The 24,892-nt window shown below is 38.7% G+C and overlaps 1 protein-coding gene across 1 annotated transcript in view; it reads left to right on the top strand.

Moving 5' to 3' along the window:
- The window catches only part of SH3YL1 (SH3 and SYLF domain containing 1), a 104,979-nt gene that overhangs the window by 18,948 nt on the left and 61,139 nt on the right, over positions 1 to 24,892 (top strand). Inside the window, exons 2-4 of the mRNA XM_038396480.2 lie at positions 15,375 to 15,485; positions 16,526 to 16,639; positions 19,994 to 20,058. Coding sequence (XP_038252408.1) covers positions 15,375 to 15,485; positions 16,526 to 16,639; positions 19,994 to 20,058 — 290 coding nt within the window. The remainder of the gene's footprint in view (positions 1 to 15,374; positions 15,486 to 16,525; positions 16,640 to 19,993; positions 20,059 to 24,892) is intronic.

The raw sequence follows: 24,892 nt of genomic DNA on the forward strand, positions 1-24,892 counted from the left end.
GACACTGGCTCAGCAGTATCTATACTACCCTTTTCCATCTATCTGCATTACTTTAAAGATGTGCCTCTTACTGAACTCAAACTTCACTTGGTGTGCTATTTGAAAAACCATATTCCAGTACATAGCTGCCTGCCAGCAATAGTTACTTTTGGTGATTTACTGTGTAACTGCATAGTTCTACATTGTCCACAAAGGCACTCCTATCCTTGGCAGAGATTTATTGGCTGCTCTAAATCTCAGGATAGTTAATGGACGAATTGATCTTCCTTAGCAAAGCTCTCTTGTGGTACACACACCAGTTTCAGCTGGGACCCAACACCAAGTTGAGGAGAAACTCAGCTGTGCTTATCGGTTTCTGCATAAAGTTAAAATGCAGAATAATGTGATGATTGTACGACGGAAATTATGGTGCTTACCATTTTCAGTCAGGGAAGCTATTTCAGAAGAACTTAGAAAACTTGTTGAAGAGGAAAATATTGAAGAGATTAACTCCTCGGAATTGGTTTCACCTATAGTATTGACGCAAAAGAAGGGTGGAGGCATTCGCCTTTGTGTGGATTTAAGGGAGCCAAATAAAGCTATTGTGATTGACAGCCATCCTCTTCCTCACATAGAAGAAGTATTTGCAGAACTCCGTGAAGCAAAGATGTTTTCTACTCTTGATTTGCAGAGCACATACTGCCAGCATTATGTTGCATGAAGATAGCAGAGACCTCACAGCATTTATTACACATGAGGGACTATTCTGTTTTAAATGTGTTCCATACGGTCTCACATCAGTCCCAAGTGCCTTCCAAAAAATGATTTAATTGATTTTTGAAGAATCAACATGGAGTTCAGTGCTATTTGGATGATGATGATATCATGTTCGGAAATACTTTGGAGGAGCATGACAATAACCTGCAGTCTGTACTAAACTGCATCAGCAAAGCAGGCCTCAAGCCCAATAGTCCAAATGCAAATTTAGACAAACTAAACTCTCCTTTCTGGGGCATACAATTTCACAGGCTGGACTAAAACCTACTCCGGCTCATATCCTGGCAATTTCAAGTGCTCCTCCAGAGATTTGCAAACCTTACCTTCCTTTTTGGGTCTTACCTCCTGGTATGCAAAATTCATTCCCAATTATGCTTCTGTGATTGAACCATTACAAGAATTACTATGGGGAAGTCCAACCTTAGTGTGGACAATGGATGCACAAGCTAGTTTAGAAACGGTGAAAGGCTTGATTGTACATAGTCCAGTACTTGCACTATTCAGTCCTGCATTTCCCACAATTGTAACTACTGATGCTTCTGATTATGGACTTGGGGCTGTCCTCACACAACTCATGAGGACAGCACAGAGAGGACTGTTGTGTTTTCTTCAAGGACACTACGTAATGCTGAAAGAAAATATTCTACAGTCGAAAAAGAAGCGCTTGTGTTTGGCTATTGAAAAATGGCTGGCTGATACAACACTGGGTTAAGCAGCACCTTTAAGCTGTCACCCTTATGTGCCCCTGGTCTCAATCGGCTGAGATGAACTGCACTTTCACCTGCCCCCCACCCCTTATATGCCACAAGATTAACATGTCCCTATTCCACTTTCACGTTACAATTGTACTGGTAGTAACCCACTTGATGAGCAAACCCCACAGTATTTTTGGGCACTACAGGGATCTTTAGCTTAGGTAAAAGAAGTGTTGCTGCAGAATAAATGGAGGAAGTTAAAACACAAAAGAGTAAAGTTCAGAGAGAGAAGCAACCAGCTTAACCAGAAAATTTACTGAATAATAGTGATAACTATGCAAGGAGGGCTAAACCAATGTAACATACATTATTAAAGGTAATGATAAAGAGGGAGATCTCACCCACTCCATAAGACTTGAACTGGTTGGGATTCCCAGGTAATGGTGGTAGCTCAGGGTCTTGAAGTGCTGGAGACAGGCAGAGCCCGCAGCACAATCAGTCAGGAAAAGATGAAGTCCCAGTGGAATTGATGCATAGTTTGGATCTAAGGATCCAAACACTCGGGCATAAGTAGGGGTTTTTGTAGAGAAAATACAATGGGTCAAGGGAGAACACTAGATTTGTTTATGGGTAAACTGATGATTTAAGGGTTTTCTTTAGGATAGACAATAGGAGCTGATCACTTTTGGCTATGGGTGATGTTTTCTTCCAGGGAGCTCACAATGCATCTAGGCTGCTTCAGTATTTTGGATATCAGTCAAGGATTTATTGGTCTGATAATTGCTGAGCTGGGTGTGTGCAGACGTAGGTTCATTAACATCTGGAGCAGAGATTCCCATGATGCCGTACATCCCTGCTTTTCTGATCCCAGAATTCATTGCGGTTCTCTGTTCATTCTGTATGCAAATTGAGATGTCTTAATCTTGTCACCTTTGTCAGGATGGGTCTAGGTGTGTCTCCCAACGCCCTTCACTGCTCTCTGCAAGTTTTTTTTTTCTCTGGGTTTTGGTTTAAACAGAGGCTGGTATGGGGGGTCTTTCATGAGTCAGATAGGCTGGATACTGCACCCTGGTTCCCCAAGAACACAGAGCTGACTGTTATCACATGCCCCACTCGGAGAGGGAACAAGTATATCTTGGTGGTGATGGATTTTACCAGTAGATACCCTGAGGTGGCCGCTCTTTCTAATATAGAAGCTGAGACAGTTGTAAGAGCCCTACTCACTATATTTAGCAAAGTGGGCTTCCCTAAGGAGATTTTGTCTGATTTGAGGGGCAAACTTTGTCGCAGTTATTCAACGAGTATGAAACAACTTAAGACTGTCCCCTATCACCCCCAGGCCAGTGAGTTGGTAGAAAGGTTCAATGGGACCCTAAAATACATGCTGGGAATGTATGCCAAGAAAAGGGACAAGTTGTTGCCATCCTGCTGTATGCTTACAGGGAGATACCCCAAGAGTCCACAGGATTGTCTCCATTTGACCTTCTATGTGGGAGAAAGGTGAGGGGACCCCTTATCTCATTAAAGACATATGGGAAGGGTACGGCAAGATGTTTTCCAACAAGCCAGGGAGAATGCACTTGCTGTCCCATAAAATCCTCAACAAAGGGATACAACCCCTCCCTTCCAGGCCTTACAGGGCCACTGGCAAGGTGAAAGAGCAAATTCATACAGAGATACAGGATATGTTGGACCTGGGAGTAATTAAGGAATCTGACAGTTTGTGAGCTTCCCCTGTGGTCTTGGTTCCCAAAAGAGATGGCACTGTAAGATTTTGTGTGGACTATAGAAAACTTAATGCTGTTACTGTAATAGACGTGTACTCCATGCCATTAATTGATATGCTGCATGTGCTGAGCCAAATCAAATACCTCAATACTTTTGATTTAACTACAGTCAGAGGTTACAGTCAGAGCCCTCTGGAGGAGGAGGCACAGCAAAAGTCTGCTTTTATCACTGATATAGGGCTCTATGAAGTCAGTGTTAACCTTTGATTTGGTCATCACTAGTGCAACCTTCCAGAGACTGGTCAACAAAGCGTTAAATGGTATACAGAGCTTTGCATACACCGATGACATAGCTATATTCAGCAACATGTAGGACAACCACAAGAAGCACCTGGGGATTGTGCTATCAAAGCTCAGAGGCTGGTCTAATCATAAAATCCTCTGTCAGTGGTTCTCAAACTTTTGTATCATTGCTATACTCATTGGTGTTTGTAGCTTCTCTGAATTAGGCCTGGTCTACACCAAGGGGTGGGATCGATCTAAGTTACGCAACTTCAGCTCTGTGAATAACGTAGCTGAAGTCGGCGTACTTAGATCTACTTACTCTGGTGTCTTCACTGCGGTAAGTCGACAACTGACACTCTCCCGTCGACTCCGCCTGAACCTCTTGCCCTGATGAAGTACTGAAGTCAACAGGAGAGCACACGGTGGCTGATTATTTGCGTGAATTCTAGTCTAGACGTGATAAATCGACCCCCACTGGATTGATCGCTGCTCATCCATCCAGCAGGTAATGTAGACAAACCCTTAGTATCAACTACGTATTCCACTAAATGCTGTTAGCTCGTTTTTCTAGGTACTTAGTGAAATTTAAATAGTTATTGGTTTTTGATAGCTGATACTCGATCATTTCTCTGTTCTCTTGTGTCTTGAATCCAAAGTCAGAGACTTTTCCCAACTATACTCTTCCAAGTTGACTTACTATGCGTACAAGATTGTGACACAAAACCTTGTCTGCATCTCTTCTTACATCTCCCATCTCCTGCATAAACTGTACTTATTTCTGTTGAGTCAAGTTTTGAGAAATCTATCATATTTGTTTACCCATTGGTTCAGAGATTTATAAAATTGGGATTAGATCAGAATTAGTTTTTAAAGAACGCAATAACTTTTGTACATACCTCGCTCAGACAATTATGCAAAATATTTTTGCTCTCTATTCAAATATTCAGTCAACACTGTTACTGCTAGAATCTAAATGAGAGGCTCATGCACTTTTATTTTATAAGCTTTCAAATTAAGTAGTTAATCAATTTTCATAGGATATTCTCCTTTGCGGTATATGGTGCTGACTCTCATGGGCTCGGTCTTCTTTCTTCATCATCAAGCAACTATGTAAATGAACCTTGGTCTCATTGGGCATTCCCTGATCATGGCATTCCAAATCCATCCGTCGGTAAATCCTCTAGATGGAAATTCTTACTTTTTGCTATGTCTCTTTCTTGAATGCTGGTGGAATACAAACCAAACAATTATGAATCTATTAATGCAAGGCATGCTTAAAAGCTAATAGTGAAGAATGTGCAATGAAAAGAGAGGCTACTGTTCAATTCATATTATACTACCAGAGTGGTACAACATGCTGACTAGAGAAATAAGTAAAAGTTCTATAAAGTTGTCTTATTTATATTTTGGAACAAAAATTTTTGTGGTAGCGTATTACCAACAGATCCTAGTCATCACTTGCCAGGATCAAACCTGGGACTTATGGAGCTTAAAGCATCAGCCTCTACTGCATGAGCTACAAGACACACCTCTCTTAGTTGAGGCTGTAGCAGACTCATCAATCTCTAGCTGCCAGTAGAGGAGGACAGAGTGCCACACCAAGCAGGCATGGGTTACAGTAGCATGATATGTTGCAGTTTATTATATAGCAAAATATATTCTAAACTTCTTTGAGCAAATTCAAGGAAAAATCATTAGTTTTCAAATTACAATGGAGTCCTATGAAAATTGTGGGACTAGGAACCAATATGGAGCAATATAATATTATTTGTATTGTAGTAGCGTTTAGAAGTCCCAATTAGGATTGTTTCCCCATTGTTCTTGGCACTATATAAATGGGGTAGAAGAACATTTTTTGTCCCAAAGAACTTCATTGTAATCCTCAATCAGTTCTATTATTCCTATATAGTGCTTGGACAAACATTGATTTTTTTTTATAAGACAAATGTCTGTTTCCTGGGTTTCTTTCCTAATTTTTTTGTCTCTTTCATATTGTGCAAAAATAGTCAGATCTGTAAGAATTACTTGCTCTGTCTCAGATTGTGTCTGAGCTGTTCCATTATGAAAATATGCTATACTCTCCTGAACTACAAGATACTATCAAAGGATTCTTTCCTCTTTCAGAATTCTTCTAGGGCAGGGGTTCTCAAACTGGGGTTCAGGATCCCTCAGGTCACAAGGTTATTATGAGGGGCTCATGAGCTGTCAACCTCCCTCAAATCCCACTTGGCCTCCAGCATTTATAATGGTGTTAAATATATTAAAAAGTGTTCTTAATTTATAAGGGGGGTCGCACTCGGAGGCTTGCTATTTGAAATGGGTCACTAGTAAAAAAAAGTTTGAGAGCCACTGTTCTAGGGCACACCTTAATGTTATCAAGTGTGGTCCAAACTTGTGTTATAGAATTCAAACATAAATCAAAACTGTTTTAAGAGACCTAATATCTTATTTTGATTGCAAAGGCACTCACTATACTTTGTTTGTTGAAACTATTGATAGCATTGCCTTTGTTCAGTAGCATAGGTACACAGGAATTTTCACACTTAGTCAGGCTACCAGTCTAGTCCACTTCTTCTGAAACTTCAGTGTCTAAAAGTACGTCATCTTTATTATCAAAAAAGTGCGGGTCCGGAGTAGGGTATTGTCTTAATATTCTCAATGGTGCAGACTGATGCAAAGAAACTGTTGCCAGCAGATAAAGGGACGTGATCATTCCCTTCTATTCGACATTGGTGAGGCCTCATCTGGAGTACTGTGTCCAGTTTTGGGCCCCACGCTACAAGGAGGATGTGGAAAAATTGGAAAGCGTCCAGCGGAGGGCAACAAAAATGATTAGGGGATTGGAACGCATGACTTGTGAGGAGAGGCTGAGGGAACTGGGATTGTTTAGTCTGCGGAAGAGAAGAATGAGGGGGGATTTGACAGCTGCTTTCAACTACCTGAAAAGGGGTTCCAAAGAGCATGGATCTAGACTGTTCTCAGTAGCAGATGACAAAACAAGGAGTAATGGTCTCAAGTTGCAGTGGGTGAGGTTTAGGTTGGATATTAGGAAAAACTTTTTCACTAGGATGGTGGTGAAGCTCTGGAATGCGTTACCTAGGGAGGTGGTGGAATCTCCTTCCTTTTGAAGTTTTTAAGGTCAGGCTTGACAAAGCCCTGGCTGGGATGATTTAGTTGGGGATTGGTCCTGCTTTGAGCCGGGGGTTGGACTAGATGACCTCCTAAAGTCCTTTTCAACCCTGATATTCTATGATTCCTTTCTTCCTTAACTTTTCCCTCTTATCCCAGGTGAGCCAGAGCAGATGCATTGATTCTTTTGCAGGCCCCTTTTCTTTTGACATACTTAAAGAATCTCTTGTTTGTTTTGGCAACACTTCGATGCATTCCAGAATAGCAGTCCAAAAAAGAAGCAAGACACACAGGTAGTTTGTCAATCAAAACATGTAATAACCTTGAATTGGTTAGGTCAGGAATAGTTTGAACAAAACGTAAGTGAACAGCAGATACATAGCAGCAGGCCTTGAGTAGCCGCATGCACCCAGTGCTGTGCACACATACAACCTTGAACAGGAACACTGAATTCAGAGAGCAGGAACAGAAAGACAACACACACACCAATCATGACAGTTTCCTTCCTTTCTCCTGAAAAGTTCAGCAATAGTGGCCGGAGGCACTAGATGACCCTGTGGCCACAAGTTAAACCTGTATTGCAGCTCAAGGAGTGGATGCTGTTGCTATGGTGTAACTTCCCCAACTGGCCATATGACAGAATCATATGCAGAAGGAGTATCCTCTTCCCTATCGTTCCCCTTTCTGCAGACAGCATATTTTGCTGGGTAAATGCAATCACCACACTCCACCTGCAGCCTGCAAGATCATGTCTTGAATATTAAAAACAGTTTCAAACCCTTACCTAACACACACTGTTTGTTGAGGATAGACTACTTGGAGTGTTGTATGGATACACTTGTTGAAACTTGCATATTTTTTAGTCACCTCAGTCAGCTTCAAGGTTGGTGAAGAGATTGGATGAACCTTTTCCATCAGCATAGAGAACTTGATCCTTATAGGTTGGCTGAAGAGCTGATGCAATGAGGTTTCACCAATACTTTTATGAGGGATACTCCTAATATTATATAAAGCATGACTTAATGCAATAGGGAATAGTGTATCTTGATATTCCTCCAGTATGTGAGCTACATACTTACTTATTTAAAGTCCCATGCATTCTCTCTACTATCCCATTTCCTTGGGCAAGATACACAGCAGATTGGTAATGTGCTATTCCAATATTCGTCAGCCTTCAAACCGTCTTGATACAAAAGGTGTCCTATTATCTGAAACAATGCTCTCAGATAAGCCAAAAGTAGCAAATAAAGTGGTTAAACAAGAAATGAGCTCTTATCCATAGGTCCTTTCACCTCCTGAATTATACATTTTCATATTTTGCATTTCTGCTTGGATCTTGTCCAGAAATACAGGAGATACACAAGGTGCAGGTGGTGCAAAGGGCTTGGTACTCAAATGCACTTGTAGAAAGCATGCATATTCTACTCCTGGGGGAATTCTGTGCCATTGTGCAATGCAGAATTTTGCAGAAATTAATGTTGTGTGCAGAATATCCTTTCCCCTACAGAAATGGGCTGCACTGCTGGTGGCCGCAACTAGAGGCTGCTGGACCTGGCAGAGCCCAGCTCGCACACAGAAGACACTGCCGGGGGAGGAAATTAGAGGCTTCCCGACAGCTGTAGTTCCCTGCACATCCTGAGAGAAGGCAATGGCAGCATGTAGGCAACTCCACACAAGCCTGGGACCAAGCATCAGGCTGTTTTTCCCTTTGGATCCCTAAGCTCTGGGGGGGAGGAGAGGAAGGGGTCTGGGTATCTGGGCTAGGGGGTTCTGCAGCTGGGCTCTGGGTTGCGAGGGTGTGGGTATCCAAGAGGGGACCTCACAGCTGGGCTCTGAGGGGGGTTGAGTGTATGGGGGGGGCAGCGAAACAGGTAATGAGTTGTCATAAGGGTTTCTTTCTACTCCTGGAGGAATTTTTGTGTGTGTATTAATACAGACGTACTTGCTGACAGGTATTTTGAAATAAATTACCAAAATTACCAAAATAATTGAAACTGGCGTGATTATGCCAATTTGCAAAATTTTAAAATATTGTGTGCAGAATTTTTAATTTTTTGGTGCAAAATTCCCCCAGGAGTAATATTCCAGGGACAGAATACTATCACCATGGTTTCAGAGTAGCAGCCGTGTTAGTCTCTATTCGCAAAAAAGAAAAGGAGTACTTGTGGCACCTTAGAGACTAACAAATTTATTTGAGCATAAGCTTTCGTGAGCTACAGCTCACTTCATCGGATGCATATCACCATGGTGTGTCTGAATGATAGTTTTGAGTATCACTTTCTATTCTAGCTGTCATAACCACACTTGAGGTGTCCTGTGTGAGTTGATAGGTAATATCAAACTGTAAGCATGGATCATAGCACAATAATGGAACGACATTCACAGCTGCGCACTGAACAATGTAAAAATGTTGCAGGCAAAACTATGCCTTTTGTAGAGCACAGAATATTACAACATCAGCCACTGTCTACAAAATCCTACTGTCTACAAATCCCAAACATTTTTAACCACTGTAGGCAGGCAAATGTCCAGCATATGAACTAACCCAGAAGGGAGAATGTTAACTTCAGCACCGATATCCCCCATGCACTTCAGTGGAAGGCCATTAATATCTGTGATAGCAAATACTAGCTCCAGTGCCTTGCCACTTGAGAAAATCATACTAAAGGAAACATCAGGGATCCCAGTAAAGGTGGTACCCTGCAGCTTCACATGCACTTCATGCCTCTTGTCTTTGTGAACCAGTGTACCTCTGCATAGTGTCCTTCCTTTCCACAAGCGCAACATATAGCGGTGCTATCTGGACAGGGAGAAAAATTGACCAAGTTATCCAGACTACCACACAGGAAACTGCCGACGTGGCAACGTTTACTGCCATGGTCATGGAGTAGGAATAATTAGTGTCATATGACTCTGGACTACAGAAGTAGGAGGAACAGCTGATGGTTTAAGCATAGACACAAAGGTAGCAGCAGTCTGAATACACACAACCTTTCAGCCTGAGCCCTCTCCAATGCCTTGCTCTTAGGAACCACAGCATCAAAAGTTACCGTTCTAGCATCTTCAGTCATTTACTGGTCCCCCAGGTTGTCACTGGCTGTGCCAGTCACAAAAATATCCCTAAGCATGATCATCATGACATTCCCAAAATCACAATCGTGTGCCAACTCCACAAATGACATGCAAGCTCACATATGGTTTCATTGAGCTGCTGGTGAGTTTAAAAAAAAAAAATTCTTTTATTAGAACAGAATCTTCGGTGCTGAAATACTTGAGGCACTGCACAGATGCATCAAAGGAGGACTTGGGCTCCAAGAGTACATAATAAATATTAATGTCAACATGGCCTAACTAGTTCTGCAGCAAAGTAAATTAGCAGCATCAGAGAGTTACACGATCTGCACACAGTTTTCAAAATTCTGAATAAAGTCTGGCTAGTCAATAGCCTAAGGATGTCCAGGCAGCATAGGTTGCACGTTAAAAACACTTGTTGCCAGAATGTTATGCTCTGATGCATCCCAGAATAGCAGTCCATCTCTTTCTCCTCGCTCCTTCCCCACCCAAAACGAGCAAGACCTGCAGGTAGGTTGTAAATCAAAATATGTTATAAGCCTGAACTGGTTAGATTAGCAACAGTCTGAACAAAACATAAGTCTGAACAGCAGATATGTAGCAGGGGGCCTTTAATACCTGTACACTCTATGCTATGCATGCATACAGCCTTAATCAAAAACAGGAACCAGGAAACAAACCAGGAACAAGAAGTAGGAAGACAACACCCACATCAGTGATCGCATACCTTTAAATGTTTGCTGTTTGAACTCCATTTTAGCCCTTTAATTTCATTCTTGTTTAATGCTTTCTATAATTGAGGCTTCTGTTTACTGGTTTCACAAGAGTCAAAGTTCCAAATTTTGCAGGATTTCTGTTTTGGCTCAAATAGGCTCTCAAACCTTGCCATTTAGTCATAATTGTTTCCTCCTTGCCTTCCTGATTCCCTTTTTGTGGTGTATTGATATTTCAGTGGCAAGATTTTATGTTTTTAAGAGGTTTAATTTGTTGTTCTACCAGGCTGTTTTGTTAAATTTAAATTTAGAGCATACTTCCCTGTAGTGCCTAACTCCCATTCAGTCCATTCTTCCCTGTGCTCAGTCCATCTGTTTCCTTCTCGCTCAGTAGCAGTAGAAACTTTCATAATCAAACAAATTTGCCTGACAAGGGTTTGAAATGTGGAGGACACACTCCTGAGCACCACAGTCATGATCGTTTTTTATATGGACATGGTGCTCCAGATGTATTGGCAATGGGATGACCAAAATATCCTTGGAATTTAGGATGTGGAAGGCCACTTTCCTCAACATGTGTGTAGAGCTCGCCATGGCGCTGCAGTGACAGAGCACCAATGTGTGGGTCCCCCTCAAAGCAGAGAAACATGTGGTCATCACCCTACAGAAGCTTGCCTTGTTTGTTTGCTACAAGTCAATAGCTAATTCATTTGGTTTTGAAAATCAACTGTTGGAACTGTTGTCACAGAGATGTGTGCTGCTGCCCTGGATAATAAAGTTTAGCAATGCAAATTTGTGAGTAATCGCTGGTGAATGCTTGGGGTTATGGAATTGTATAGGAGCCACTGATGGGATGCACATGTCTGTTATTTGTCTGTCCCCTTGCTCCCCTCCCATACACTCCCCAAACAGGCCTTGGAGTTCATCAGCAGAAAAAGGGGTATTTTTTTCATGATCATACAAGGCTTGCTTAATCACAATGGTGAGTTAACTAAATTTAATGTGGGGAGTGGTCCATGGTGCTAGGAACTTTAGCAACTAGATGCAATGAAAACTGGAACTTTGCTCCCAAAATCTCTATGAGCATTGATGGTAGTGTGTGTCCATCTTATTCTACCTGAAGTTATATAGTTAATTTGAAATTGGAGTATACGTCTTGTCGTAGTATAACTCATTCCAAAATAGTTCTCTCTCTCTCTTCAAAGCAATTATAGCAGGATAAAATGCAAAATAAGGGGGGGAGGGGGAAGAAAAATCACTTATGTGGATGCAAGGCAGTTTATACTGGAATAAACTAAAGATACATTGAAAAAACTTTCCCATTTAAGCAAGGCCTGAGAAGACATTCTGTGGAAGATGCATCCTATTCCATATTTTCCTTCCTCTCTTCTCAAGGAGATTTTCCATCCACTAAATTGTAGAAATACAACCAGACCTTCTAATCAAGGGATAGTGAGTTGGCCCCACCTTTGTAGAAGTCTTCATAGACAGTTTTTAAAATGCTTTAATAATTGGTAACCACAAAAAAATTGTATTAAAAATGTACAAGTAAGAGCTAGGGCTGTCGAGCAATTAAAAAAATTGTGATTAATCGTGCAATTAATCGGGCTGTTGAACAATAATAGAATACCATGTATTTAGGTATTTGTAGATGTTTTATACATTTTCAAATATATTGATTTCAATTACAACACAGAAAACGAAGTGTACAGTGCTCACTTTATATTTATTTTTATTACAAATATTTGTATTTTAAAAAACAAAAGTGCATCTCTTTATCATGAAAGTTGAACTTACAAATGTAGAATTATGTACAAAAAAAACCTGCATTCAAAAATAAAATATAAAACTTTAGAGCCTACAAGTCCCATCAGTCCTACTTCTTGTTCAACCAATTGATTAGACAAACAAGTTTGTTTACATTTGCAGAAGATAATGCTGTCTGATTCTTGTTTACAATGTCACCTGAAAGCGAGAACATGTGTTTGCATGGCACTGTTGTAGCCGGCGTTGCAAGATAGTTACATGCTAGGTGCACTAACGATTCATATGTCCCTTAATGCTTCAACCATCATTCCAGAGGACATGCATCCATGCTGATGACAGGTTCTGCTCAATAACGATCAAAGCAGTGCGGACTGATGCATGTTCATTTTTCATCATCTGAGTCAGATGCCACGAGCAGAAGGTTGATTTTCTCTTTTGATTATTTAGGTTCTATAGTTTTGGCATCAGAGTGTTGCTCTTTTAAGACTTCTGAAAGCATGCTCCGCACCTCATCCCTCTCAGATTTTGGAAGGTACTTCAGATTCTTAAATCTTGGGTTGAGTGCTGTAGCTATCTTTAGAAATCTCACATTGGTACCTTCTTTGCATTTTGTGAAATCCGCAGTGAAAGTGTTCTTAAAAGGAACAACATGCTGGGTCATCATTCGAGACTGCTATAACATGAAATATATGGCAGAATGTGGGTTAAAACACGGAGCAGGAGACGTACAATTTTCCCCCAAGGAGTTCAGTCAGAAATTTAATTAGTGCATTATTTTTTTTAATGAGTGTCATCAGCATGGAAACAAGTCCTCTGGAATGATATCCAAAGCATGAAGAGGCATATTAATCTTTAGTGCATCTGGCACATAAACATCTTGTGACACCAGCTACAACGGTGCCATGCAAACGCCTGTCCTCACTTTCAGGTGACACTGTAATTAAGAAGTGGGCAGCAATATTTCCTGTAAATGTAAACAAACTTGTTTCTCTTAGCGATTGGCTGAACAAGAAGTAGGACTGAGTAGACTTGTAGGCTCTAAAGTTTTACATTGTTTTGTTTTTTGAGTGCTGTTATGTAATTAAAAATCTACATTTGTAAGTTGCACTTTCATTATAAAGAGATTACACTACAGTACTTGTATGAGGTGAATTGAAAAAATATTATTTCTTTTGTTTATCATTTTTACAGTGTAAATATTTGTAACAAAAATAATATAAAGTGAGCACTGTACACTTCGTATTCTGTGTTGTAATTGAAATCGATATATTTGAAAATGTAGAAAAACATCCAGAAATATTTAATAAATTTAAATTGGTATTCTATTAACAGTGTGATTAATCATGATTGATTTTTTTTTAATCGCAATTAATTTTTTTTAGTTAATCATGTAGTTAACTGCAACTAATCGACAGCTCTAGTAAGAGCACATAACCTTTCCTGACTAATTTATTTACAGTTGAATGTTTGTTTCAAATCCACAGTTTATGCCGCCTATAAAGGGAGGTTAAAATACAGACCAAATGTATCTTTAGCAGTTTTTACAGCAGGCTTGTTTGTCATAAAACTGAATAAATAGCCAAAGGTTTTTATGGACTTTTCTGAAGTACCTCAGAGTTTAGGCTTTGGTTTTAATACAAAACGCAAGTATTCTCCACATCCAGTGATGGGACTGGAACATAAACATTATTCTACAAGAAGCATCATAGAATGATGGAAATGTCATACTATTGAGCACATTCATAAGGAAGAATGATGATCTTTCAAAATTAGGTGCTTACATGAAGACATCTAACCAGATAATCACAAGTTTTGTCATATAAGAAGAAAAATTTGATGTAGAAACATCTTGTATTTAATTGAAAATCATAAAATGTGTGTAAAATCATCACTTTAAGGTGTTGGGGTTTTTTTCAGCCTAATGTCTCATCTCGTTCTGAGGCTTGTAGGGCTTAGTGATAATGGGACACTTCTTGTACTGTTTGGCCAATTTAGAAATTCTACTCGAGTCATTGATGTGTCTTCCTTGTTGATTGAAAGTTTGACTAGCTGTGCTATGGCAATGGGTTAAAAAATTTATGTAGAGCAAAGGAGTGAATGAAAATTTTAGGCACTCTAATTAGAGTGGATAACTTTTCACTTAGTCACTGCCCTGCAAATGTGATTTTTTTTTTCTTTTTGTTTAAACTTTTTCTGGGTTTAATGCCCAAAGGATTGCTTGTTCTAAGATCATTTTCTGCTAGTAAAACCAGAAATCGTGAGAGACAGGAATATTTCATGTTGGGAAAAGTAGCATTATACTCCTGCTTCCTTCAATATTTTTGAGAACCAGTACTGGCTTTTACTCTTTTATCTGACACAAGGGAAGAGTGCTGGCCCTCCTTGATGTGTGGACACAACAGTACTACTCACATATGTAAAGTTATTCACATAAGTATGTGTTTATAGAATTGGAGCCTAAGATTTTACAGTCTTTTAGGTAGGGTCAGTGATTTGATAGATTTATATATATAAAAGCACCTAGCATATTTTTGGGGTGCTATAAACGAGTAATAATTGCTAGCAAACAGGTGACAAACATTTTGTCCATGAATTGCTTAAATGAAACAAATCTAATTAACTTATGGAAAGGTTTGAATATAATTGTCATTCTTACTAAAAATTTGTGGGTTTCCAGAGTGGAGCTGATGCTTGACATATAAAACCCTAAATGACTTGGTATCTTCCTTCCTGTGAGTCTGTCCCTCTACCTGTGTTGCACTTCCACAGCTGAAGTTTACAGAGGTTTTTCAGCTGGATTCCTTTTGGTATAAAAGAGAAGTTGCTATTGACGAGGTATTCTTTGTGAAAGCCTTTTTCCTTTGGAATTTTGCTCCTCCCCGCCACCCTCCCACTGCCCTTTAGTCCACAATAGTCTGAATTTGTTCACTTTCAGGACCTTTTTATTCAAAGGTCTTCTGAGGAAGAGAATAGTGCTTGTGGTGTAAAGTATAGAGAAAGTGGAGACCATTTCTTCTTGGTTTTTACTGTATCGTTATTAGGTGGTTGGTATTTTTTTTTTTAGGATTCCTATATATAAATATATGCTGATTGCATTAGTTTATTGTGTTAGATAGCTCTTGTCACTTTAAAAATGCAAACCAGTAAAAAAGGATAAACTCTCTTAAACTGTGACTCCAAGAGTATAATTTCAATAGTCACATTATATATTTTTCTATTGTGTTTTACAGTGAATAATCCTATACCTTCCAACCTGAAATCAGAAGCAAAAAAGGCAGCTAAAATATTACGAGAATTTACAGAAATAACTTCCAGAAATGGACCTGATAAGATCATACCAGGTTAGTAAGGATACAAATCTGTTGCAATTGAAGGGGCCCACTTCTCCAGACCTCACTTGGGCAAAACTCCCATTGTCTTCATGATTACCTACTGTGTTAATGTGCATTTTCTCCAAGGGTAATGAAGACCTGGACCCTACAGCTATAATTTTTGTGAAATGAATTTACTCTTAAGAGGTAAAATTCATTCTCGTCCAGGGGTCCTGTGTTGAATATTTCTCACACCTTGTTCCTACCCCCCACTAGCAGAAGTCACTGTAAGAGTGGCTATGTTGGTGGACATCTGCATGATGTGGATCGAGGCTCCATATTTGCCCTGTATAGACTGGCACATAGGGAGGACCAGATATAGTAATTACAACCTGAACATCTGTAGTAGTTTGTTAATATCACCAGAATCTTCAAGATAGAATTGTAGCTTTGATATACAGATTTTTAAGATGCGTTATGCGGCTAAAGGTAATCTATTTTCAATGATTTTCCTGTGACTCTACTGTAAATCAAAAGGGAGGTAAATGGAGTTACACCAGTATAAAACTGGTATTAGAGGAGAATCAGGCCATCTGACTCTTTTTCCCACTATCCTTTTTTTTCTGCCATCTCTTTTTTTATTTTTTCCTCTGAGTTCTAATTTTCCTTTCTTGTCCCATATTCCAAGTTTTATTTGAATTTTAAACGAGTTGTGTTCCAAAAGATGTACAATAAAACTTTAGATTTTCTTTTTTGATGTCATTTTATTATGATCCTAAGTATTGAATAACAATGGGGATGTTAATCATTTTTATAAAATGATTACAGATTAACATGTACTCTGTTACTGTTAAAATCCTCCACCTGAAAAAGCCGTTGAGGCAGGGATGTTGAGTCTCCATTTCTTTTTGTATTTCACTAATTTAGCTCACTATTTTGTTATAAATTTATCTCTTTCTTATTCAAAATTGTTAAATGTATGGCTATGTTTTAAGTCACGATTGTGTTTTAGTATGTTCTTTATGCTCTTTTGAAAATGTTAATTTTAACTAATTAATTTTTGTTTTCAGCCAATGTAATAGCTAAAGCTAAAGGCCTTGCAGTTCTGTCTGTTATCAAAGCTGGATTTTTGGTAACTGCTCGAGGAGGCAGCGGGATTGTATTAGCACGTCTTCCTAATGGAAGTAAGTTGACGTTTTCTCAATCAAACAAAGAATTAGAGTGTGTATCTTCCTTTTCTACATCAGGGGAAACTTCAGAATAAGTGTAATTCATTTTTCTTTCTTTTTTTTTTCCTCTTTTAATAAACTAGAACATAGGAAATGCCATACTGGATCAAACCAGCGATCTGTCTAGTCTAGTAGCCTCTCTCTAAGGCTGATTTTTACATTAGAAAATTTTGTATCTGTTCTCCAGCAACATTGCAGCAGTAGTGCTGCAAGCACTACCCTTGACTAGACTTAGGTTTTTCAGCATCTTTGCTGGGAAACAGCATGATATTTTCTAATGCACATGCAGTGTAACAATAGCTAGTGCTAGAGCCTTCAGAACAATGTGTAATATCCCCTTAGTGAACAATTTTAGAATTGTTTTGAAGCATGAAGGTTAATATCTCTTGTAATATGTTTAACCGAGTAGGGTATCTATATATTATCATTAATGTTTGTGTGTGATCTTTTGAAAATGAGTTTCATGGGTAAGTTTTATATGTTGTGTTGGGAACACAATCCAGTTTTAAACTTGTTACTTTTCAGTGGACTGATTTTGAAGGTCTCACTGCAGCCCCTTGCACCACTTCTTAGGAAGAAAACCTTTTACAGGTCAATCTCCATCACTACTTATGGAGTTTACACACATGATGATTGTTCTAGGAAATCTCAGGCCTGCCGACGGGGAGGGCAAAGGGATGAATTGCTCAGCAGCACGGTGGTTTAAAAGGCCCTGGGTGGATGGGATAGATAACGTATTTTTTAAATAAAAATTAAGATTACAAAAAACAAATCCGGTTTCCTGCCGCTCTGTACAGAGCGCCATCCCTCCCTGTGACAGTAATAGTTTGCTAGAGCGCTGCTGCACCCTGCTGGTCTGGCAGAGCATCAGCAATAGCAGCCTGGGAACCTTGGAGCTTGCTGCCTCCTCTGGCTGCTCAGGAGCCGCTGTGCCTGCCGTGCTGGCTCTCTGGCTGCTGGGCGAGCACAGGGAGACTTTGAAGAGGAACAAGCTCCCTCTGCACTACCAGATTTCCTCCCCCAGGGCTGCAGCTCCTCACCAAACACAAGCCAGCAAGTTCAGCCACCCTATCGAGCCACCCTAAGTTTGCCAAGAGGCAGCTGGGGCTAGCCCCCCGCTTCATTGCCTCTAGCTCTGGCTGACGAGATGCTATCAGAAGCGCATTATGATGGGCCACTTCCACTGCTCAGCCAGGGAACGAGGCATGGGTTTTCCCTCTGCCTTCACCCCGGCCGCCTCCCAATAAATGTGGCCGCACCATGTCTGCCATCTCCTCATTGCTCTGGGTGTTGATGTCCCACAACACCAGTAGTGCAAGTATTGTATATTTTAACATTGTTGATCATATTCAGTTACATCTTGTATATCAGTTTTTTCCTTTTCTTTAGATTACACATGAATCATGATTAGGTGTTTAATTCGCCTAGTTGGTACTTTAAGTACTTTCTTATTTTGTGGTTTTTTAAATGTTTTATGTATTAATTTCATTCCATAATGTATTTATTTAATTTAAATATATAATTCAAAATAACAAATTATACATCTTACATTTAGTTTTACAGTTTGTTTAATACTGGTGCTGTAAAAAAAAGTTAACTAGGTCAAGCAATGCCACAACTTACGCCTAGTGGGTTCTAATGTGTTATCAATAGGATAAAAAGTAGTGTCATAAACCTCAGCCATCCCTTTCTAGGGGGGCAATTGACTTTTCTGCCCTGGGGCCCAGAATTGCTGTCAGCGGGCATGGGCGTGGCAACAATTTACATCCAAATGAACTGGCTTGGGGACTTTTGGAGGGGCAGGTAAGAATCCTGTCCAGAAGAGAAACTGTAAAATAGCTATAAGGAGTGCTAAACTGAAGGTTCTGCGTACTGGATGTCAAAACTTTAGGCATTTTGATATCCTGAATATTTCTTCACCTGTGTTCAGATGAGAGGCTATAGTTCAACTCTTAGTTACATAATGCCAAGAATTCTAACAAGAACAAAATCCTAAATCAGAGACCGAGTACACTGAAATGGTGGAAGCAGAGATGTAACTAGGCATTTTAGGAATGGGGTAAGCAAGCATATTTGCACCCCCTGCTGGTTTTTTGGGGCATTTCTCTGTCCATTTTTCCTCCTCTATGACTTTGCTCCCTGGGCAGCTACCGCTTGCCCCATCCTGGTTACGACCCTGGGAATATAATATTTCAAAATGCTCAATGGTGTTTCTGACACTCATCATTCCTATTCTGTTACTAAGTTACCGAGGCTTATTTGTCTGTCTCTCTGTTGATTTATAATTAGAAATAGTGTTGTTTGTGTTTAAAATCAGTATTTACCAGTAGAAGTATTACAGTAAGTAGCATTAGGTAATAGGCATTAGGAATTCAATATGCAGTAGCTCACTACAGTGTTACGAAATAGTTCCTTAGCTAAGGAAGATATTTAGTATGCAATAGATTTCTGCTCTGTTGGTCAGTTTAAATGTGAGAACTAATTCCTTGTTTATAAAAGTGCTGTGAAGCACACAAAGGCATGCAATGGAAAGTAACTATTTGCAGAAATACATGACCACTACTAAAAGTAACCGAACAAAAAAAATTTAGCTACATTGATGCACCCTATAAACCTTCATATTTTCAAACCTCTGATGTTGTGTGAAGTATTGTGTTACCTTTTTAAACAAGCCTTGGTATCCAGAAGATTAACTGAACCTAAATATATGATGTTTGAAAAATGCTTTTGAAAACATGCACATTAATATATTTTTAAAAAAATTGCAGGCCTAAAATAAGAGTTCTTCAGTGTAAATGGTGCTGTCTCTGAAGTGTCCCTTCGATATGGTAATCAGAATTACAGTAAAAATTTCCAATGTGCAGTTTTGTTTTTCAGTAATTATGTCCTTTTAACTATTGAAATGCAAATTTATAATTTGGAATTTTTTCTTTACTATTGCAATATTATTTATCAAACAAACTGTCCTCAGGCAGTACTGTTTTCATTTGCTATCTACTTGATATGGCCAGTTCTTCAGGTGCCTTCCATGAAAAGCAGTTTTTACTTTGCAAACATGACTTTCAAACTTAGTTTTGGATGGCACTGAAAATTTTGAGGCACATTTTAAAAACAAGAGGAAAAAATATATTTAGCAGTATAATTTTTTAGGTTTCAGTTTGAAAATTTGGATGTCAAATGCAATGACTTGTAATATGTTTCATATTTGTATTAGTTGAGCATTAGTTTCTGTAAAGGGGAGAACTTATTCCTGTTAAATGGTGATATGGCTGAAATTTAGTAATATGTATCTTATTTTGTGTGGGTCAGGTTGGTCTTCTCCTTCTGCAATAGGGATAGCTGGCCTTGGTGGTGGATTTGAAATTGGAATTGAGGTAAGGGTTAAATACATTCGTAATATCTTACAAAAGTAGAGTTTTCTATGCTACGTCCATTGATGTATTGAAATATGCACTGTTTCAGTGTACATAAACTATACTCGAAACTTATTTTATAATATTGCATGTGCAGTATGAATTTTTCTCACTTTTTCATAAAATGGTTTATTTTGAATGGGATGTAAAAAATCGAGCAATGAAGATTGGTACATTATTAGTTCTCTTTGTTAACTGAGCTTATCTGATCTGTTTGCTAATTAACTGAAGTATTAAGCATTAATTAATGCATTTCTGAAGAATAGAAACTAACGACCTGTTTGATAAACAAACATATTGTACCTGGAATAAAGAAATGGGATAAAGGGGATAGAAGATTTTGTAGTTGGACTTGATAGGATTATATACAGATTGTGTTTGCAGATAAGCTGAAATTGAATAGCTGTGTGTGCTAATTGGTAAGAGGAAATGCATAGTGCTAAAAAAAAAAAAAAAGGATTGATGGACACAAGTGAAGGTAAATTACATAAAAACAAATGGGTAGAACTGCCCCCTTTTAAAGTTAAACCTAACTAAGTGAAAACAGTGTTAAAAGCACACTAGATGCATGGATTATGTTAATTAACAAAACGTTTTATGTTCAAATCACTTACTTCAGCATATATCAACTGTAAGTGTGCTTAGAGCATAGAGCATGCTGTTTCTAAACATTAGAAAATGAAGTAATAAACTTGTCAGTAGCATTGGTGAAACATTGTCTGCTACAGTGAGAGATACCCAGTATAAAACCTGTCAGGTTTCTTACAGTGCTCTCTAGAGAAAACCATATATTTTGATTCTTAGTCTTACCGGATTTGCAAAACCTGCTGAAACAGTCAAGGATTTAAATTTACACTGGTTTCAGGCTCAGGACTTGTTGTATTGAGTCTTGGAGCAGTGCCAAAAATAACATTTCTCAGCAGAGGGACAACTTTTTAAGTGTGGTGCACGTGAGCCATCAGGACTAGGAAAAAATGCCTTATAGTTGGAATTCTAGTTTATACATATGTGTATATGTATTTTTGTAGCCAAACAGGACTTGCTCTTTCTTTCGTTCTCAATATAATGTGTATGTGCACTTCTTTAGATTAAAGTACATGATAGACGTCCTCCTCCCTCCTATAACAATAATGTAATGTTAAGTTTGACACATCAAAGCACTTGCAATCCAGGAAATGCAGATTTATGGTTGAAAGTTGTTAAACTACCTAGCACTTAACTATTCCAGAAATTTCTTCTCCCTAGCTCCTGCAGTATCTTGGTACACTTTCCATATATGCAAGTGGCCTCTCATATGGCACACCTTATATTCCAATAATTAGTCAGTTCATATCACTTAATTGTACTTAAGTGTGGTAAATATCAATTTTACTGTATGCAAACAAACTGATAAAAAAAAATTTCCATTGATGATCATGGAAATTTATAGATAAAGTAAGAAAAATGCTGCCTGAGAAGTTTTATTAGAATAAAAAATCCAGTGATTTAGGCTTTTGAATTAGGTTTGTTACAAATGGACTAACAAATAGATTAGTACAAGCAGGTATGATTTGTTGATTTAAGAATATTTACTTTATATATTTAGACGTGATGTTGACAATTTGTGTGTTAAAGGTTATAAAGCTTTAGCTTTTGAATCTCAGCATTTGGCATTAAATTGTCTGAACTCCATAATTTCCCACAACTGTGAAAATTAAAATCAATAAAAATATTTAAATGTCCTTAAAATAAACCTCAATATTATCTGTCAGAATTATAAAAATCAAATTCTGCCAAGCCTATCTATAACAGTTTATTCTGTTCTTCGGTAATGTGCTTCTGTTATGTAGTTCTGCACCTGATAGAATCCTTACCACTAGTGAAGGAGTAAACAAGGGACTATTTCTTAAAGATGTTTTTTCCCTAAAGGTCAGTCATTCAGGGAGCCATGTTTTTTATATTTTCAATAAAATGTGATGTTTTCATTTGCATTTTCCATTGCTATATATGTAGTCAGTCCAACATCCTTAATATTTATTATTTTTCAAATTAGTCAATATATTTCTTCTCATGTTTCAGTTAGTCTATGAGCTTTGCTCGGTTTATCTGTTACCATAGTTTTAAATGCTCTGTGTATTGTTCAAGAAATTTATTCTGTGATCCTAGAATCCTAAAACCAAAGACGCTAAAGAGGCAGCAAACTTATTAGATCATCTAACCTGTTGCTCTGTGTATATGTAGTGGTGTAGAGTTCAGTCTTAGTTTTATATGCCCAATTGATAGGGCTTCAAATATTTTCCATGGGAAACTGTTTCACAGCCTAGTGGGTTTCACTGTTAGGAAGTTTTCTTTTCCTGAAATTTATCCTAAATTATTTTTGTACCTCTTTAGTGTTTCTTAGGTTTCTCCCCCTCCTCCCCACAATTAAATATCTCTATATATTTTCTACCTAATATAGTAAAGTTGTAATTTTCCAAATTGTTTAGTTTTCTTTTTCATATTTCTACCTATTTGGGCCCGATTACAGTGCACAGGATTAAGTGCCTTGCCTGATTGGGGTCAGGGTCCCTTTGTATTAATTCTTTATCATTTATTATAATTTATTTATATTTATTTACTTAATTAGTTTTTGGTAACACATTTCAGTTAAGTACCCTATCTAAATTTTATTAGATTTTAGTTCTGTTTGAGATCATTAATAGAGATGTTACATTAGGTAAGACTTAACACGTGTTCCTGTGGTTCCTCTAGTCTGCTTCCTCAGTGTCAATATATTGCTATTTCATTTATCCTTTACTTACAGACTTTGTTTCCATGGCAGTTTTCTTCCACAAGTCAACTTGAATTATTTTTGGGTACATTTTGTGAACCTCTGTCAAATACCTAATTAAAAATCAAATATGTAACAGCTGCAGTGTTCTGTTCCTTCAATAATAATATAATTGCATAACACAACATTCCCAAACAACCAGCTTTATCTGGTAAGAATCACTGTTCTATAACATGATATCTAAATACAGGTTTGTGTTTTAAAAAAAGCTTAGACTGCTTATTGGTCATGGTTCTCTAAGGGATTGTCTGCACTACAAAATTAAGTTGACTTAAGTTGACATACTGCCACCGCAGTAACTAAAGCGGTTGTCCACGTCAATACTACACTCCTTCTGTTGGTGCTGTGCATCCTCACCAGGAGCGCTTCCACTGACTGTAGTGAATAGGGCACTGACAGCTGGAGCCTGGCAGCCCTGGCACCGACAGCCCCAGCTGTCAGCCGGGCTCTCTCCCCTGCCCTGGTGCTGACAGCCCTTGCTGTCAGTCTGGTGCCTGTCTGACATCTCAGGCTGTCAGCACCAGATTGGGGAGATGTAGGGGCTCCAGCTGTCAGCCCCACTCGGGACTGACAGCCAACAGGCAATGTAAGTAATGCAGTCTACACGGGCACTAGGTCACCCTAACTACATCGACATAAGCACTGCGCCTCTCGTGGAGGTGGAATTGTTATGTCGGCATAGTGGGCGACTTACTTAGGCAGAAGCAGCACTGTAGTGTAGACACGGACATAATTAGGTTGACAAAAGCATTGTAGCGTAGACCAAGTCTCCTCCTCTTAAGAATTGTTGTCCCTTTATATTTGTTCCATTATTTTAGTTAGGATAAAAGTTTTAGTATTGGTGCTACATTTGCTTTCCTTGGGTGAGATTCACAGCCCAAAGGATAGGGAGGTTAATGTGGCTTTAATCAACCTTACTACCTTCCTGATCCTGGGCCAGCTGAGTGACTGGAGATGCCACAAATGTAATTTAGAGAGCTTTGGGGGCCTGTCTAAATTACAGCAGCCTCCCTGGACTGCCCTGTGGGATGCAGTGCTGTGTGCTGTAGCCCTGCCCCTGGCACACTCCCAGCCAGCCTGTGCTTTTTGCAAGGCATTCTAGTGGTCACTTAATAAGCACCTATTCAGTGTTTTGTATATTCCTCATTGTTCAATGTGTGGCCTCAGACCTTGTTACTGCATGCTGTTCAAACCCTGCCATGAACACAGAATTACTAATTTCCTCCTGGGCTTTTCTGTAGGCTCATCACTATAATATTTGAGTCCTTCACAGACATTAATGACTTTACTTTCACAGGACTCTCTGAGAAATGTGCATGGTATTGTTAGGCTTACTTTTTTACATTTCTTCCCTTTATAAGTGAAATGTCAATACTATTGGATGTACTGACTCATTATAGAAATCTTTATAATTAATCATATCTGGCATCTTATAACTATTCTAGCCATTCACTATTGATTTTTATACAAAAAATATTTTAATTTACATAATCAGTTCTGAAAAAAATGAGGAAAATATAGCAATCATTCTGAACAATTTTGTGCCCTGAGTTGGATGCTTTTGAAAATTTTACCCACAGAATCTACAACAGCCTCCTTCAGGTATTCAGCTTCATATTTATACAGCTGATTATATGCATGTGTTTTGTGTATATTTGTCTGTGTATATGTCTTTTCTCATAGTTTGAGATCTTTAATTTCACAAATAATAGTATTTACTTTCATGCTTTCTTAGTGTTTTAGCCAGTAAGTAAATGGGAACTACAGCTTATGGCATATTACTTTTTAAAAAGTCCTATGTTCTCTAGGTTATTTTTTTCTTATGTGGCTGTATAAGTGTGTATCTATATTATTATACAAGCTACAAGAGAGGGCCTTCCTAGGATGGATTCAGAATAAGTTTATATTTGTAGCTTCTGTTCTGAAGATGTTCATATTTATGAGATTTATAAGTGAACAAAGAAAAGAGCTCCTTGATCCCAGCTC

This window comes from Dermochelys coriacea, chromosome 3 (genome assembly GCF_009764565.3).
Source record: "Dermochelys coriacea isolate rDerCor1 chromosome 3, rDerCor1.pri.v4, whole genome shotgun sequence".
Lineage (NCBI taxonomy): Eukaryota > Metazoa > Chordata > Testudines > Dermochelyidae > Dermochelys > Dermochelys coriacea.